Source organism: Dysidea avara, chromosome 5, assembly GCF_963678975.1.
Source record: "Dysidea avara chromosome 5, odDysAvar1.4, whole genome shotgun sequence".
NCBI lineage: Eukaryota > Metazoa > Porifera > Demospongiae > Dictyoceratida > Dysideidae > Dysidea > Dysidea avara.
In genome coordinates, this window is record NC_089276.1 from 9,070,050 (window position 1) to 9,089,303 (window position 19,254).

Below are 19,254 nucleotides of genomic sequence, written 5' to 3' on the forward strand. Positions count from 1 at the left end.
GGAGGTATTAATCAATGTTGGTAAAATTTAGTTAGCAGAGCACCTAAAATACTGCCAAACACAGATCTCAGACATTATTATAACTATGGCAAGAAATAGAGCTCAAGATACCATAATGGAAATGCACAGTAGGAATATAATACTTCTTATTGTTTTACTGTGATTTAATATCGTGCACTACTCCAGCTTGTTTCAGTACTTTTTATCGGTGTGCTATGGTCCCTACTCTAGTTGAAAATTCCAAATTTTTCTGTGTACTTGTAATAATAGGGATCTGCACATATTGCCATATATGTATGGCATAGCCACAAAATAAGGTGCCACTTTAACAAAAGTAGAATCAGCTAACATTGGTTCTTGAGCATAGAGAATAATGTTGCTACTTGTTTTAATACATGAATTGGTGATCCTTGTACTGATGTTCACTTGTTGTAATGATCTCACATTTTATAGCTTCACCTGTTTTGACTACAACATCACAAACAATCCATGCTGCACTGGGTGATTCGGTTTCATTAACATGCACTTCAGAAGGTTCACCACCAGATACTTTTACTTGGATGAAGGATGGAATAGAACTACAAAACAACATCATTACTACAAGCGTGACTCACACTGGATCTGCTGCAGTCTTCCAGACTATCTACAGCATTAGTAACTTCAGTAGTAGTGATATTGGGACTTACAGATGTACTGTAACTAATCCTATTGGAAGTGATAGTTTGGACATTGTTCTTGATGCTCTTTTTAGTACCAGTAAGCAAGTGTCAATGTATTTGTGTATAATTCTTGTGTACGCATGATTTGAGAAATCTGTCAATGTGATATTCCTGCTATTTTGCCGAATGACTCTTGGCATCAAAAGAATGTATATTGTATTGCTCTGTACAGTAATATGCTCAAAAGTTATGCGTGTAGTAGCATTTAAATTTCTGAGAATTTCATAAAACATGTAAGGTGTAGTAGCTATGAATAATCATTTTGTAATTCTTCTTTTGAGCTATTGTAACACACAAGTTAAATTACCACACAACTCTCTATTAAAGCATTCACTCTATTGTGTAATCTTTTTGCATCTTTACAAGGCATATTTTCAACCAACCAAATTTCGATTCAGTACCAAACCTGTTGAAGTTTAATTTTTGTTATTTCTACAGTTGTTTGGTTGACACAGTCTATTATGTAGAAGGTGAAAACATAGCTACATTGGAGATGGATACCACATACCACATCCTGCAGAAGCCATTCACCCAGGGCCAGCTTTAGCATTCTGGAGGCCCTAGGCAAATTGGAGGCCCTAGGCAAATTGGAGGCCCCTATAAATAGTAAAGTACCACCCATCTATAGGGCCTTCAATATACATTTATATACTTGTTATGTAAATAGCATGGACTGCACGTAGCTACACTTAGCTATACGTATGTAAGGCTACTGATTTTAGCAGCTTAATGCTATCCTAGAAGTGTTTGTGTAAACTATCTTCCCAGCTTTATACAGCTTTTCCTAGCACCGTACGTATAGCAGTCTTCCAGCTCTTCTGCTGATCTTGAGACCTTTATATTTGAAGAATCAGCTCTACTTTGAGAGTCAGTCGCCTGATCATCTTCATGAATGATGCTTTACTGTAATCTTCCATCAATGTAGATACTACAGGAACACTCAATTGTACCAAACCAGAGGGTGTGATGGGAAGGACGTGCCAAAGAATAGTCCCAGTCAAGAAAGCGGCAAACGGGTGGAAATGGCGAACAACCAAACTACAACAAGCCATAGCTAATTTGATGCACACAGTTTCAAAGTAATCTATAACTCACTTGCAGTTGGTCACGGTACAAATAGACATTAAGAAATCACATCTCTCTGGCCTCAATTTCTTTCAAACCACAAAAGGTTTGAGGTTTAGTAGTTAACCTATTCACATACTAATTTTCAGCTTCTTCCAATAAGTGGCTTACACTGTAAGCGTGACAACACATTGGTGTTATTTTTTTTGTGAATAATTGCTATAATAATAACTCCATGGCTGTTTATTGTATTTCAACCTAAGGTATACCAAGATGCATCTTTATACTCCCCTTCTGTGGGCCAAATTTCAAGGTAATCAGATATTATGATCACGTTCTATGGGAAAAGAAAAAAATAATAACAAAAAAACAAACTAAGCTAATTTTTAAAATCTCATATCTCGAGAATGCTTCAAGCAATTTACCTCAAATTTGGTATGTCCACTACTTTAGCAGCTAGACACAAGTCACCTTAATTACACAAATCAGGCCACCCTGTAGACAATTCTAATCACCCTCTGTAAAGAGTTCAGCTAGAAACAAGTCATCCTGTAGAGATATCAGGTAGAAACAAATTATGTAGAGAGATTAGCTAGAAACAAGTCACCCTGTAGAGAGTTCAGTTACATCACAAGTCACCCTGTAGAGAATTTATGTACAAGAAAATTATCCTGTAGAAAGTTTAGCTACATACATTGCAACTCTTCCTGTAGAGAGTTTAGTTAGATTATGAATCATTCTTTGGAGAGTTCAACTACAAACTGTAGTCTATGAGTACAGCTGGCTATGTTGTGAGTCTCCCTGTAGAAATTTCAGCTACATACAAATTTTCCTATGGAGATATAGTCAACTGCAAACAATTTAGCCTGTATAGCTATGGTTGATGTTTTGATTAATCAACACGATTGTAATGATTTCTAAATGATACTGTTAAATGTACATGTAACTAATCAAATATCTTCTCCTTCATAATGCTGGTTCCTGTAGTAAAGAAAAAAAGAAATACCCAAAGCTGACTATAAGGTGGCTTTAAGTATGAAATTACAAAAAGAAGTGATATCTAATAAAAAAACAGCAAGCCGTAAAAAAGGATGCAGCTGCCAAAAAGCCAGGGTGAAAAAGATGATAAAATCTATGGTGGCAGCCAAAGAAATGATTGTAATTGTACATTAATGGCAATAAATTTAATAACAACAATCAGGTCAAATTGGTGCCGAATCCTAGGAGGAGGCAACACAAATTCACTTCACTTGAATTGTTGTTATTAAATATTTTGCCATTAACCTACTGTACCATCACAGACATTTCCAGGTCGCCACCTTGGATTTCACATCTTTTTTCACCCAGGCTTTTTTGGAAGCTGCATCCTTTTTTTACAGCTTGGCTGGTTTGATTAGATCAAGACACACGGTAGTGTGTCGTGCGGCCAAGAAAGCCGGCGACCACACCGTGAGTCAAGACACATGGTAGTGTGTCGTGCAGCCAAGAAAGCCGGCGACCACACCGTGGGTATATTTACAGGAAGAAAGAAAACAGCTTTTTCATGTGTGCATACCTCCATGGCCCCTTCTCCAAAGCACACCATTTTTGCATTATGGCTGTACCCCAAGTAGGGTATGCCACACAGAAAATTTGATTAAATTCGCAACAGTCATTTGCGAGATATGGGCATTCACAAGTTTGTTTTAATTTCTTCGTTTTTTTCTTCTTATGCCGTATGGGGGGCTACGGGGGCTTCGATTTATTTTCGCACACTTAGCAAAAATTGCTATAAAATGCAAATGTGTAACGTGATTGCCACGATTTTTGGCACAAATGAAGAGTGCGTAACGGTGGATTCACGTACTAAGTTTGTTGTGAATCTGAGTAATATTCAAGGAGTTATGAACGTTTATTCACGTAAAAAAAGATCAAACTTCTGTCACGGCTACAGGGTAAACCAAGTAAAGAAATAACTTGAAAATTGGTGTATAGATAGGCTGATCATCGTAGCAGTGCCTTTTAATAGTTTGAATAGCAATAGAGTTACAGCGACAAAGTTATAAAGCAAAAACTAAGCATGTGTAAAATCTCGGGATCGAGATACTCTAATAGAACAGTCACCGCGGGGTAAAAAAGGTGTGCAAAAAATGTCAAAAAAAACTTACCAGAGTTCGAACCAGGGACCTCCATACCTAACACCTGCATCCTTAACCATTGAACCACTGCTACCTTGGCTGATCACCTCACTTAATTTCTGCTTTATAAATGAAATTTCTAGTTGAAATCTGCTCATAATCAAACATTTGTAATTTCATAGATCTACCAATAGAAGTACTAGATTGTTCTAGAACATTCTATGTATGTTCTATTAGAAGTCCTCAAAAAAATGTGCACTCTATTAGAGTATTACAATAATATTATCAAATATTGAATTAAATCATGCAATGAAATACATTTATAAGTCTGTCTTCAATAATCATCATTGTATCTACATAGAAAAGAAGATATGTGAGTGAAAACAAACCTCAAAGTCAGCCATAGGCTGGTTTTTGGGCCTTATAAAGTACAAAAAGGAGTGAAATCCACACAAAAACAGCCAAGCTGTGAAAAAAAGGTGCGGCCTTAAAAAGCCTGGGTGAAAAAGTTGTGAAATCAATGGTGGCGGCCAAGAAATGGCTGCAATGATGTTAATGCTAAAAAATTTAATAATGGCTGTGTGCATTGTTAAAATTTATTAGCATTAACATCATTGCAGCCATTTCTTGGCCGCCACCATTGATTTCACAACTTTTTTCACCCAGGCTTTTTAAGGCCGCACCATTTTTTCACAGTTTGGCTGTTTTTGTGTGGATTATTTTATTATGATAAAAACATAAACAAAACAAACAAGCGTAAGGAAAATCTAAAAATTTACATTGGAGTAGGGACACAGAAATAAAAATCAATGAAACAAGGAAGATCATCTATACCTGCAGCTATAATATAGTGGATATTTAATTCCTAGCCCTACTTCCTGACCTCCCTCGCTTGATCGCTACTCAAATTAAATTTCATACATTGTATTATTAAATACAAGCTTATGCTATGTGGATGAGTTGAACTTACATAAGTGCAGGACACATGCACATGTGTTGTGACCATTAATATGCACAAGTATACACATCGCTTTGCTGATGTATGCTCTATGCTCTAAGGCAAACCTGAACACTAGAAGTGGAACAGTGTGTGTTTAATTTATAGTATACCAACATGTAGCTTGAAAAATGAAACATTACAAAGTGGGTGACCCTTACTATACATATCAGGGGAGTAGGAAGCAATCTTGGATTGGCCAGGCAACTAAAACTTTCACACAGATTGTGGTGGTGTACTACATCCTTAGATTACCTGTTATATGGTTTACTGAAATTGTTTTCGTAAAAGTGTGTGTGTGTACCTATCTATCTACCTATCTACCTATCTACCTATCTACCTATGTTTGTCCGTACGCACCCACGTGAGCAAAATCGTTTAATAACGATAAAAGCAGCTTTTACGTAAGAAGTAAAAGTGAAATGAAGTCTGTATTAAACTTTTGCACAGGTGAACTTTGCTCTGAGGTGGTTTCTTTTCGGCGGACTGAAATACGGGTGTGGTGACTTTCCTCAGACTACCTTCCCCTTGAGGTTTTCAGGCATTTAGCAACTGAAAAACAACGGTGCAGGCCTCGTACACTGCCAGGAATAGCCTATCGCTTCGAGTTGAAAGGGGGCGTATCTCTTACGTACGCGAACGAAAATGAAGAGCAGCTTTGAGGCTTTGTCGAGAGAATTTGTGGGAAAAAACACGTTAGTCACACTATAAAACAGTTTAGAAGATAGTTTTGTGCGTAATATGTTGGTAAAAGCGGTTTATTTAACAAACGCTTCCTTAGCAGTGCATAGCAACATAATTGAACGAATTACGAATATTTCATGAATTACGAAATACGAGAAATAGCTAATTATATTATTGCACAACACTATTGTAAAGTAGTAATACATAGTTGGTTAATTCATAGTAGTATATACTGTCTATGGTTATTCCAGATGAGTTAGCTAGCTGCATGGCACCTGGTTTTTAGAAGTAGCACAACATCAACTTGTTATATAGTGTAATTCAGCAACTGACTGTTCTATTAGAGTACCTGACTGCTCTATTAGAGTGTATGACTGCTCTATTAGAGTATATCGATCTTACTATTGGCAAGTATTGGTCCGGCAATTGCCGGGTCTGCCGGACCTACTCTGATGCCCCTGCATATATGCTGCCACTCTATAGTATATGGTACACGTGTAGCATTTATACAGGTATTATGCATATAAAATTGTATCTATACAGATGCTACAGTCATGATAATCAGTAATCCAGCTGGTACTCTAGTTAGTGGATCTACTAACACATTTGACTATCCTATATTGAGTAGTGTAACTCTGACATGTATGGTGATAACAAGTGATGGATCAACACCTACAGTGACCAACTACCATTGGAACACTACAAGATGTTACACGAACACAGCTCATAATAGTGGTAATCCAACATGTTTTCCTACTGGTCAGACAACACAAAGTGTAACTGGTAATGATCTAACTGCAGAGGATGCTGGTACCATCACTTGTATCGCAACCATTGGTGGTGTTGACTATACTAGTGAACCATTGACACTTCGTATATCAGGTAAAATACAGTATATCATCAAGAGTGCATGGCATAAAATTATACCATATTTACTTGGTTAAATGTCAAGGTATTTTTACCTATGTCCATAAAGTCAATACGGTGACTGTTCAACTTTGACAACCATTTAATGCTGGAAACCAATGTTGAAATATTTTCAGAATTGATTATCAGGTGTGGCTACTATTGAAGGTGTGGTATTTATCCAAGTAAATACGGTATACCTACGTATAATCCCATCTCATTCACTAGTGAACTGCAGTATACTGTATATGAACAATTTACAAAGAGGCTCCTTTTCATATTATACATTGTACAATATAGGAATATAACATTTGAAATTTTTAATCATAGTTTTGTTATTGGCTAAAGCTGCCCGCTCAATTTCATCATGAGTGAGGCTAATCACGGGCATCTATGTATTGGTAGAGTACACTAATGCCACTTAAAATCTGATCAAGGTGTTTTTGATCTGGTTTTAATATTGCAAGTGGTAGACTGATGGTTGTGGGTGGGTGGGTGGGTGGGTGGGTGATTTGTAGGAGAAAGAAATAAAGTGAGAAGCTGGGTGAAGTTACCAGGCTTTTTGTAGACGTTGTGTCTACTGAGAGCACTTGTGACAGTACTAGAGAGAATCCAGCCAACTGGTGCTGTCTGGCTGAGCTGTTCCAGCACATTCAGAGTCATATCAGATCATTACCTGTAGATTTACAGGGCTCCAGAAACACAGGAACAGAAAGCAGACCCAGTAAAATTGTTTGTGTACAGGGGTGGATCTAGAGGGGGTGCACTAAGGTAGGGGCTACCATAGTGGGAGCTAAAAAATGTGGAAATGTGGCAATTGATTAATACAACTAGTAGTACAGTGTACAAAGCACACTTATTATGCACAGCACATTTAATCTAGGAGGTCTGGGGGAATCCCCTCACAGGAAATTTTGCAAACTTACATAGGTTTCTGAGATCGAATTTGGCAATGATCTGAACCTTATCAAATAGGCATTGTGAGCCACTTCAACTATGATTTTACGGCAGTGAAAACTAACGTATATAAAAAGGGTAGTTTTACCGCTGAAATCTAAATTTGATCCCTTACTAGAAGAGATTAGCTCTTCTCTTTTCACTCTTTCCATCTTTTCATTATTCATGTATGCTTTAGTTGCAACTGAGCCTGTATGCTGTAGCTTCTACTATCTTTCCAACTAGCACATATTAAAATTTTGGAGAGGCATGCACCCCCTAAACCTGCCATTGGTGTAATAGCTTTGTAAACTGTTCCCGACATATAACATGCATTTGATTTTTGTGCAAAAAGGTATACCTTTTTGCAAAAATGTTATCACATAATTATGAAAGTGGGACCATTCTTGTATACAGTTTATGTAGAGTATTTGCTTTAAGAACATCACCAGTGACTGGCTATAGATATGAAGGAAAACCATTATGTGATACTGTAGTTACTTCAACCACTGTATATTGTGGAACTTATCAAAGCTATGTATATAGCATTATATAAAAATTTTGCCGTTTTGTGCTATATTTATACTGTTACGTTTATATACAGGAATTGCCATTATTGGGGGCCCAGAAAGCACTGGAAGTAGTGATGTGTCTGCTTCCAACATAATTGGAGACTATTCAAGAATCAGTCCGATGGGTACTGGATTGTTATTTCGTTGTGTTAGTGGATTGGGACCTACTAGTAATGATAACATTGAGCTTGGTGGATTACTTTTTGGTAGTACAATGATTGAAGATGGAGGATGTAATGGTCCTGTGATACAGCCTCAGGGAGCAACCATTAGTAATTTTATTGGAGTCATTAATGTGTTTTTATGTAGATCACTTAACACAAATAGTGAAGGTGTTTACACATGTGTGATGAGGAACAGTAGCATGATGGAAGAGAGTGTTAGAGTTGGAGTCTATTTTTCAAGTAGAAGTGAGTTTTAGTAATAGATCATCACAACAGAACACTGCATAGTTATATACTGTGTTAAAACATTACCCACAACCATTTTAATTGTCTAGTAAATTCTATGGCTAAAACAGTTTGCCTGTGCAAAAGGGCCTCATACATGAAAGTTTCACTGTGTTCAGATTAGCCACTAACATGGTTCAGTTCCCCTTGGTTTGTTATGTGAGACCTTTTTGATAATTGTCAATCTACGCACACACTAGTGAAGTTCACTTTTCATCATGAATGGATAGCCACACCAATACTGTACACATTTGCAGGTGACACAGCAATGCTACTGATTTTAGTGTTGTTTTGGTTCTAATGGGAAAGCACTGGCACCTTGTAATGCCACTGGCCGCTTGAAACATGAGACTGCAGACTTGGACAGTTGTCCAGATATTTTCTATGTACATTTCTTTAATGACACAAGTGGTATAATAATGAGGCTGGAGACTCCATAATATGACCTACTTGGCCATTTTCTGTACGTAATTATATCAATTTCCTTCCTCCACCCCCACCACCACCCGTGGTGACGTGCTTGTGTTACAGATACCGTCATGAAAAAAAGATGCAATGGTTATAATCAAGACACACGGTAGTGTGTCGTGCGGCCCAAGAAGCCGGCGCGTAACACCCGTGAGTATATTGACAGGAAGAAAGAAAACGCAATTTTCGCACCTCCGTAGCTCTGTGCTTCCTTGATGAAACAAGACGATTTTTGCTGTGGACATTCCCTCCAACTGCAGTACTCCACATTCCAAATTTGAGCGAAATCGCTTCGCGCGTTCCCGAGATATGCGACTTCAAAAATTGGCTCAGTTTCTTCGTTTTTTTCTTCTTATTTTTCTTTTTCTTGTCGCACACTTACAAAAACTGCTATAAAACTCGAACGCCATATCCGATTGCCTTGAAATTTGGCACACAGAAGGGGGATATAAAGGCGCATCTCGGTACCAACTTTGGCTGGAATACGATAAACAGGCAAAGAGTTATCAGCGATTATTCACGAAAAATAACACCAATATGTTGTCACGCCTACAGGGTAAACCACGTATGGGAAGAAGCTGAAAATCGGTGGGTGAATAGGTTAACTATTGAACCTCAAACCTTTTGTGGTTTGAAAGAAATCGAGCTAAAAACCAGGAAGATACAATGAAAAAACCAACAGTGTGTAACAATTACGCAATCGAGATCAGCTAATAAAAAAACGACTGCTTGCCACGCCTACCAGATAAACCGCTTAGGGTAATGCTTTGAAAATCGTTGTACAGATGGAGTAATCATCTTAGAAAGGCTCATCAATGGTGTAGAAGAATCAGACTTAAAGCCACGGAGTTAAAACACGAAATCCAACTTGGTGCGGCAAGTGAGAGATCGAGATACTCTAATAGAGCAGTCATCCTAATAGAACAGTCACCCTGAAGAGAATTCAAGAGATCAGCTAGAAATAAGAAACCTGTATAGAGATCAGCTACACACAAGTCACCCTGTAGAGAGATCAGCTAGAAGAAGTTACCTTGTAGGGAGTTCATGCAACTATGGAAAGAGATAGTTCAGCTAGAAAAAATCACCTTGTAGAGTTCAGCTACAAAGAAACCACCATGTAGAGAGTTCAGCTACAAACAAATCGCCCTGTGGAGAGATCAATAGAAGAAGTTACCTTGCAAAGAGTCCAGCTACAAAGAAACCATCATGTAGAGAGTTCAGCTACAAACAAATCTCCCTGTAGAGAGATTAGCTAGAAGAAGTTACCTTGTAGAGAGTTCAGCTACAAAGAAACCATCATGTAGAGAGTTCAGCTACAAACAAATCTCCCTGTAGAGAGATCAGCTAGAAGAAGTTACCTTGTAGAGAGTTCGGCTTCAAACAAATCACACTGTAGAAAGATCAGCTAGAAGAGGTCACCTTGTAGAGAGTTCAGTTACAAAAAAACCACCATGTAGAGAGCTCAGCTACAAACTAGTGACCTTGTAGAGACATCAGCTAGAAGAAGGTACCTTGTAGAGAGTTCAGCTATAAAGAAACCATTCTTTAAAGAGATCAGCTGCAAACAAATCACCTGTAAAGAATTCAGCTACAAATAAATCACCCTGTAGAAAGATGAGCTAGAAAAAGTTACCTTGTAGAGAGTTCAGCTACAAAGAAACCATCATGTAGAGAGTTCAGCTACAAACAAATCTCCCTGTAGAGAGATCAGCTAGAAGAAGTTACCTTGTAGAGAGTTCGGCTTCAAACAAATCACACTGTAGAAAGATCAGCTAGAAGAGGTCACCTTGTAGAGAGTTCAGTTACAAAAAAACCACCATGTAGAGAGCTCAGCTACAAACTAGTGACCTTGTAGAGACATCAGCTAGAAGAAGGTACCTTGTAGAGAGTTCAGCTACCAAGAAACCATTCTTTAAAGAGCTCAGCTGCAAACAAATCACCTGTAAAGAATTCAGTTACAAGTAAATCACCCTGTAGAAAGATGAGCTAGAAAAAGTTACCTTGTAGAGAGTTCAGTTACAAAGAAACCACCATGTAGAGAATTCAGCTACAAACTAGTGACCCTGTAAAGACATCAGCTAGAAGAAGTTACCTTGAGAGAGTTCAGCTACAAAGAAACCATTATTTAAAGAGCTCAGCTGCAAACAAATCACCTATACAGAATTCAGCTACAAACAAATCACCATGTAGAGAGATCAGCTAGAAGAAATTAACTTGTAGAGAGTTCAGCTACAAAGAAACCACCATGTAGAGAGTTCAGCTGCAAAGAAATCACCCTGTATAAAATTCTGCCACGAACAAATTGCCCTGTAGAAAGATCAGTTAGAAGAAGTTACCTTGTAGAGAGTTCAGCTACAAAGAAACCATTCTGTAAAGAGCTCAGCTGCAAACAAATCACCTGTACAGAATTCAGCTACAAACAAATCACCCTGTAGAGAGATCAGCTAGAAGAAATTACTTTGTAGAGAGTTCAGCTACAAAGAAACCACCATGTAGAGAGTTTAGCTGCAAACAAATCACCCTGTAGAAAATACAGCCACAAACAAATTGCCCTGTAGAAAGATCAGTTAGAAGAAGTTACCTTTTAGAGAGTTCAGCTACAAAGAAACCACCCTGTAGAGAGATCAGCTAGAAGAAGTTACCTTGTAGATCGTTCAGCTACAAACAAATCACCCTGTAGAGAGATCAGCTAGAAGAAGTTACCTTGTAGAGAGTTCACCTACAAAGAAACCACCATGTAGAGAGTTCAGCTGCAAAGAAATCACCCTGTAGAAAATTCTGCCAGAAACAAATTGCCCTGTAGAAAGATCAGTTAGAAGAAGTTACCTTTTAGAGAGTTCAGCTACAAAGAAACCATTCTGTAAAGAGCTCAGCTGCAAACAAATCACCTGTACAGAATTCATCTACAAACAAATCACCCTGTAGAGAGATCAGCTAGAAGAAGTTAACTTGTAGAGAGTTCAGCTGCAAAGAAACCATCATTTAGAAAGTTCAGCTTCAAACAAATCACCTGTAGAGAGTTCAGTTACAAACAAATCTCCCTGTAGAGAGATCAGCTAGAAGAAGTTACCTTGTAGAGAGTGAAGCTACAAACAAATCACCCTATTGAAAGATCAGCTAGAAGAAGTCAACTTGTAGAAAGTTCAGTTACAAAGAAACCACCATGTAGAGAGTTCAGCTACAAACTAGCCACCTTGTAGAGACATCAGCTAGAAGAAGGTACCTTGTAGAGAGTTCAGCTACAAAGAAACCATTCTTTAAAGAGCTCAGCTGCAAACAAATCACCTGTACAGAATTCAGCTACAAACAAATCACCCTGTAGAAAGATCAGCTAGAAGAAGTTACCTTGTAGAGAGTTCAGTTACAAAGAAACCACCATGTAGAGAATTCAGCTATAAACAAATCACCCTGTAGAGAGATCAGCTACAAAGAAACCATTTTGTAAAGAGCTCAGCTGCAAATAAATCACCTATACAGAATTCAGCTACGAACAAATCACCCTGTAGAGAGATCAGCTAGAAGAAGTTACCTTGTAGATAGTTCAGCTACAAACAAATCTCCCTGTAGAGAGATCAGCTAGAAGAAATTACCTTGTAGAGAGTTCAGCTACAAAGAAACCATTCTGTAAAGAGCTCAGCTACAAACAAATCACCTGTACAGAATTCAGCTACAAACAAATCACCCTGTAGAGAGATCAGCTAGAAGAAGTTACCTTGTAGATAGTTCAGCTACAAACAAATCTCCCTGTAGAGAGATCAGCTAGAAGAAATTACCTTGTAGAGAGTTCAGCTACAAAGAAACCATTCTGTAAAGAGCTCAGCTGCAAACAAATCACCTGTACAGAATTCAGCTACAAACAAATCACCTGTAGAGAGATCAGCTAGAAGATATTACCTTGTAGATAGTTCAGCTACAAACAAATTACCCTGTAGAAAGATCAGTTAGAAGAAGTTACTTTGTAGAGAGTTCAGCTACAAAGAAACCATTTTGTAAAGAGCTCAGCTGCAAACAAATCACCTGTACAGAATTCAGCTACGAACAAATCAACCTGTAGAGAGATCAGCTAGAAGAAGTTACCTTGTAGATAATTCAGCTACAAACAAATCACCCTGTAGAGAGATCAGCTAGAAGAAATTACCTTGTAGAGAGTTCAGCTACAAAGAAACCATTCTGTAAAGAGCTCAGCTGCAAACAAATCACCTGTACAGAATTCAGCTACAAACAAATCACCCTGTAGAGAGATCAGCTAGAAGATATTACCTTGTAGATAGTTCAGCTACAAACAAATCACCCTGTAGAAAGATCAGTTAGAAGAAGTTACCTTTTAGAGAGTTCAGCTACAAAGAAACCATTTTGTAAAGAGCTCAGCTGCAAACAAATCACCTGTACAGAATTCAGCTACAAATAAATCACCCTGTAGAGAGATCAGCTAGAAGAAATTACCTTGTAGATAGTTCAGCTACAAACAAATCACCCTGTAGAAAGATCAGTTAGAAGAAGTTACTTTGTAGAGAGTTCAGCTACAAAGAAACCATTTTGTAAAGAGCTCAGCTGCAAACACATCACCTGTACAGAATTCAGCTACGAACAAATCACCCTGTAGAGAGATCAGCTAGAAGAAGTTACCTTGTAGATAGTTCAGCTACAAACAAATCTCCCTGTAGAGAGATCAGCTAGATGAAATTGCCTTGTAGAGAGTTCAGCTACAAAGAAACCATCATGTGGAGAGTTCAGCTACAAAGAAATCACCACTGCCCAAATTTCAAGGCAATAGCTCTTTCCAATCTGAAGCTATCAATTGTCAAAGTTGGCAAATTGGATGTGTGTGGAAGGCCCCTTTTTGCAAATCCGGTCACATATGTATTATATATATAATTTGTACATTTACTGATAAAATATTTAAAGTATATCTACTTCATCTTTACTTCTTCCTGTAGTAAAGAAAAAAAACATAGGTTAAAAAAGTCCCAAAGCTGGCCATAGGCCGGCTTTGGGGTATACAAATACAAAAAGAAATGAAATCTAATCCAAATCAGCCAAGCTGTAAAAAAAGTGTGCGACCCTCAGAAAGGCTATGGTGAAAAAAGATGTGAAATCCAAGGTGGCGGCCAAGAAATGGCTGTGATGGTAGGTTAATGGTAAAAATTTTAATAACGACAATTCAGGTGAATTTTTGTGCCGCTTCACAAAATTTACCTGAATTGTCATTATTAAAATTTTTACCATTAACCTACCATCACAGCCATTTCTTGGCCGCCACCTTGGATTTCACATCTTTTTTCACCATAGCCTTTCTGAGGGCCGCACACTTTTTTTACAGCTTGGCTGTTTTGGATTAGATATTATCAACAGCTAGCTTTGCTATGGATTGGAGTGAAATAAACACTATAGTTGACTGTATTCACAGTAAAAAAATTTAACTCATAGCTTTTGATCTTCCCAATGGATAGAAATTTTCAATATCACATATCTCACAACATCTATTGATGTGTGTAGATCGATGATTTTCCCAAATTAGGTCAAATACTTACTTACTATATACGCTTACCTGGTTTATATAAATGAGTGATTATGACTGAGTGAGTGAGTGAGTGATTGTGACTGAGTGATTGTGACTTTATTGACTCAGTCTGGGAATATACAGTGTACTGTATAGTAAAAACTTTAGCGGTAAAAAACTTGAAGCATCATGACAGATATCGTGCGTATTTCCAAATGTTCCCTGTTAGGCCCGAGTCAAATATACTCAAACTTTTGCCCAAAATGCTTTCAGGAATATCCCTATATGTTCACCTATTATGCTCTTCAGGTGTTCCTATTATACTTGCATTATGCTTCTAGGTTAGCAACATTTCTTACAACTATCTGGATTATTTGATCAGTGAATGCTCTATTAGAGCATTTCACCACAAAGTGACTGTTCTATTAAAGAGTATCAATCTAATGAACTATAAACAATGCTCTATTGCAGTTTTCAGTTTTCACTAACTGCTCTGTTATGGAGTATCAATCTATTTGCATGGAATTAAGCCTCCATAGTTTGAAATATTCGCCTAGTATGCTAGCATTATGCTGGCATGGCACTCCAGCCTATTATGGTTTTTATGATGCTGGCATATTTGACGCAAGCCTACCTGCGATTGTTGCAAGGTTCATTGTCCCACATGAGTTCATGAAAATCCAAAAATCGTTCTCAACATTACAAGAACCGTGGACGATGCTTAAACTTGTATGGTAGCTACCACTCGAATGCAACATCGCTATGCGCAAATGCTAAAAGACTTGCTAATTGAGGAGTGTGGCAGCCATTTCCATCATCCCTCACTGAAATGGAGAAAGACTCATGATCGAAATGGCTGCCACACCCCTTAGTTGGTTCAATCACTTGCACTCTCATGTAGCGATGTTGTATAGTACATGGTTGCTAAAATAATTTCAGATGAAGCCTCATTCGCCAAAGTTTTTTCATCAATTTTGTAATAGTGAGTTTTCACCAAACTTTTTGACCACCAATTTTTTTTACTATACAGTATTGCAGTGTATAAATGTGACCGCTTTTGCGAAAAGGTACCTTTTGCACACATTTGACATACCAGCAAACAAAATGATGTAACACTTGACTCCTTATACTTATTAACTTACTCTTAGTATCAAAATGTATCCAAATACTGTAGCTACATTCATTGAAAATGTCAAGCACTTACATGCCATGATCAAAAAGTTATGAAGCTTTAAAGTTCAAAAAATGGGTCAAATTTTGTGTGTGGAAAAGGTACCTTTTTGCAAATCTGGTCACAAATATAATTATGGTTGGTGTACTTTCTTTCAATGGAGGCAGCTCTTGTGCTGAAGATCTTTTACTTCACAATGAGGGATAATGAAATGTCAACATCATAATAATACGTGCAAATTAAAGATGACTATAAGGCTTGTAAACAATGTGTTGGGTTTTTTCAACATGTATTTTAATGTGCTTACTGGTTAATTACTGCACTGTGCTAGCTTGGTGTCATCAAATGGGATGACTTGGTTCAAAGCAGTTTACATTACGTGTTCTATCAAGCTGTACCAGCTGTTTAATGTGGTAACTGAAAGAGTTGACACAATAGGTGGCCATTAATACAACTATGGAAATTTGATGCATGTTTTGTATTCAATGTTGCTGCAGTCCTTACTCCTTTTACACCTCTAATTGGCCAGTAATTTAGCAGCCATTTTCAATAGTCAAGTGTAAGAATCAAAGGTGACCAAATTAGGCAGCCAATTGTGATTTATTAATACAGAAAGAGTCCTAGTATAGACCATGTGCACGCTAAGGTGTGGCACTTTATTACATCATCAAAATAACAAATCCTCCATTTTTGAGGGCAAAATATGTATGCATTCTATGCCTAGGAAACTTTTTTAATGCTAATACGAAGAAATCGTACTGAAAGAGAGTAGCGCTGGTATAAAGTGAGTTACTAGGTAAAAGTATATAACATACTTGCGGCATGGCAAATTATTCTACTTAGGGAAGGTTTTTGCAATCCTTGTACTGATGTAGCTGAAGTTCTTGTACATGTATTAATGGTCTCACATTGTATAGCTCCTCCTGTTTTGACTACAACATCACAAACAATCCATGCTGCACTGGGTGATTCAGTTTCATTAGCATGCACTTCAGAAGGATCACCACCAGATACATTTACTTGGATGAAGGATGGAGTTCAACTACAAAACAACTTTACTACTACAAGTGTGACTTACACTGGATCTGTTGCAATCTTCCAAAGTACCTACAGCATTAGTAACTACAGTAGTAGTGATATTGGGATTTATACATGTACTGTCACTAACCCTATTGGAAGTGATAGTTTGGAAATTGTTGTTGATGATCTTTTTACTACCAGTAAGCAAGTGTCAATGTATTTATGTATACCTCATGTGTATGCATGAACATACAATACCGCCCAGAGGTAACATTACAATCCCTCGTGAGTGCTCAAATCCAGGCCATGACTTGACACAATGCATGACTAGAACACATCACGTGCAAAGACATGCGGTTACTGGAGCAGCCACCAGAGGGAGCTTGCATGTTGTGGCTACACTTGGTGAGTTAGCTATCGCACACATTCCAAAGAATCTCACGGTTTGACAATGGACTACACGAATGTCAACTGCTTGTGAGTGTAACGTTACCTCTGGGCAGTACTGTATTACTGTACAGATGGATACAGTATACATTCTTTTGATGCCAAGAGTCATACAGCATATAGCAGTAATATCAGATTTATCAATGTAACATTCAAATTTCTTAAGAATCACATAAAACATGTAAGCTGTAGTAACTAGGAAAAATCATTTTTGTAATTTAACTATTGTAATACGAAAATTACCACCAAACAACTAGCATTCACCATATTTTGTAAATACTTTTGCACTTTTACGAGCAATGTTCATAAAGGCTCAAATGCTAATGTTGGTTTATAGGTCGTTGGTACGTGTGCACAAACCCATGTTGACTTTTGACAGGAAACTCTATTTAAATAATATTTAAATCAAGGATTTAGTGACCTAAAGGTCCCGTGTTTGGCACCCAAATCAAAGCAAAGGTGCAACTACAAGGCCTGAGAGTTACTAAGAATCCTTTTTTACACTACTACATATGTATATGACCTGACACAAACTACCGGAAACAAAACCCATTTCACCTGCCTCTTATTCAATATGGCAATTATGCATTGCTAATATAATGGCTGCATAATTACTGTATTTGTATTGCCTCAGACTATAGTTTGTATAGTACATGAGTGTGATACTATGGGATTTAGAGACCACATTTTTAACCAAATCAAATTTCAGTGCCAAACGTGCTTGGATGGTATCTCTTGCTGAGGCTTCTTATGTATCTTCAAGTCTACAGGGAAGATTTACACTGCTGTACGTTTGTATTATTGTAGCTAGGTGTGGATAATGTAGCTATGGAGCAGCTACTACTGTATGAGACCCCTGGAGGGCTCTTGGGGTCTGTGGGCCCAGGGCAAAATGCTCCAGTTGCCCCCCCCACCTTGTTGGCGGCCCTGATTTTATTGCCGCCACCTTTGATTTCACAACTTTGTTCACATGATAAAACATCCCATGATCATGGGATGTTTTATATGCATACAGAGCAAACAACCTGTCCCATACACATAGTGCAATCCCATTATATGAAGACAATTGGCCAAAGCCAGCCTCATGACAGCTGGGTGATATTGGTTACAGGCCCATAAATGTCCTCCATGTGACTTAGAGACCTGCTGATTATTTTTACCTATTATGCTATGCTGCACTGCTCAAAATTTTGCCTGTTATGCTCAATATTTATATCTCAGTTTCCATGTTTTACTAATAAATTTGCACTCTATAGGAAAAATAGTTAATGGCTGAAGCACTGACTGTATATCTTTACTTGTCAAAATGCATGTCACAATATACTCTAATAGAACAGTCAGCTACCTATTAAAGTTCTATTAGAGTATATTGTTTTTTTCTGTGATACGCATTTTGTTAGGCAAAAAATTTGTAGTATTGCAAAAGTGTTCCGTCTATTATGCTAGCATTATTCTCAATTCTTTTAGGCACCTATTATGCTCTTTATTATGTCAGCATAATCTGCGGGTCTCTATAAGTGACACCAAACCCTTCCAACAAGAGTTTTATAATTTTTTTATTTTGTAAATTTTTAACTATCTGGCTAACTTACTGACTGATGCTTTCTCCCAAACATAACTTGACTATACAGCTGTAAATAAGATAGCTTGCTTGCTTTTTCATTGTTCAATGTTGCTTCTGCCTCAGACATGCCCTTTTGCCAGCCACTGTGACTACATTGCATGCATCATGGATTTACTTTTGTGCTTCAGTTTCTTCTCCATTACCGAGTAGGTATTGATTTATGGTAACAGGTAACAATAGCTTCTGTACTTTAATTTCTGTAGTGTGACTGGACATATTGCAGAGGTGCTTCTTGTACTGTTCTTATTTTGTAAATTAGTATAACGAGTGAAAAATGAAATGGTCACTTTTCCATTTTAAACTGATAGTCATGCACATATTTAGTCGTAATTTCTGTAGTGATGGCAGAGGAGTTTCTCACATTGTTCTTGGCTTTAACACTGTCTATAGAGCATGTGGGGCATAGTTGAAACAAAGTGAAATGCCTACTTTGTATCCAGAGTTTAGACATGTAATGAATTTTTATATTGTGCCTAGCACCATTCTTTTCTTTGATGTGGTTGTGATAGTTCACCAGTAATGAGTTATTTTATTATGAAAAAACAAGTGTAAGGAAAGATTAGAAAATTTGTAATGCAA

At 37.6% G+C, this 19,254-nt stretch overlaps 1 protein-coding gene across 1 annotated transcript in view; it reads left to right on the forward strand.

Moving 5' to 3' along the window:
* LOC136254977 (hemicentin-1-like) overlaps nucleotides 1-19,254 on the forward strand; it is an 83,655-nt gene that overhangs the window by 39,297 nt on the left and 25,104 nt on the right. Inside the window, exons 3-4 of the mRNA XM_066047697.1 lie at nucleotides 8,029-8,406; nucleotides 16,502-16,804. Of these exons, the coding sequence (XP_065903769.1) occupies nucleotides 8,029-8,406; nucleotides 16,502-16,804 (681 nt within the window). The remainder of the gene's footprint in view (nucleotides 1-8,028; nucleotides 8,407-16,501; nucleotides 16,805-19,254) is intronic.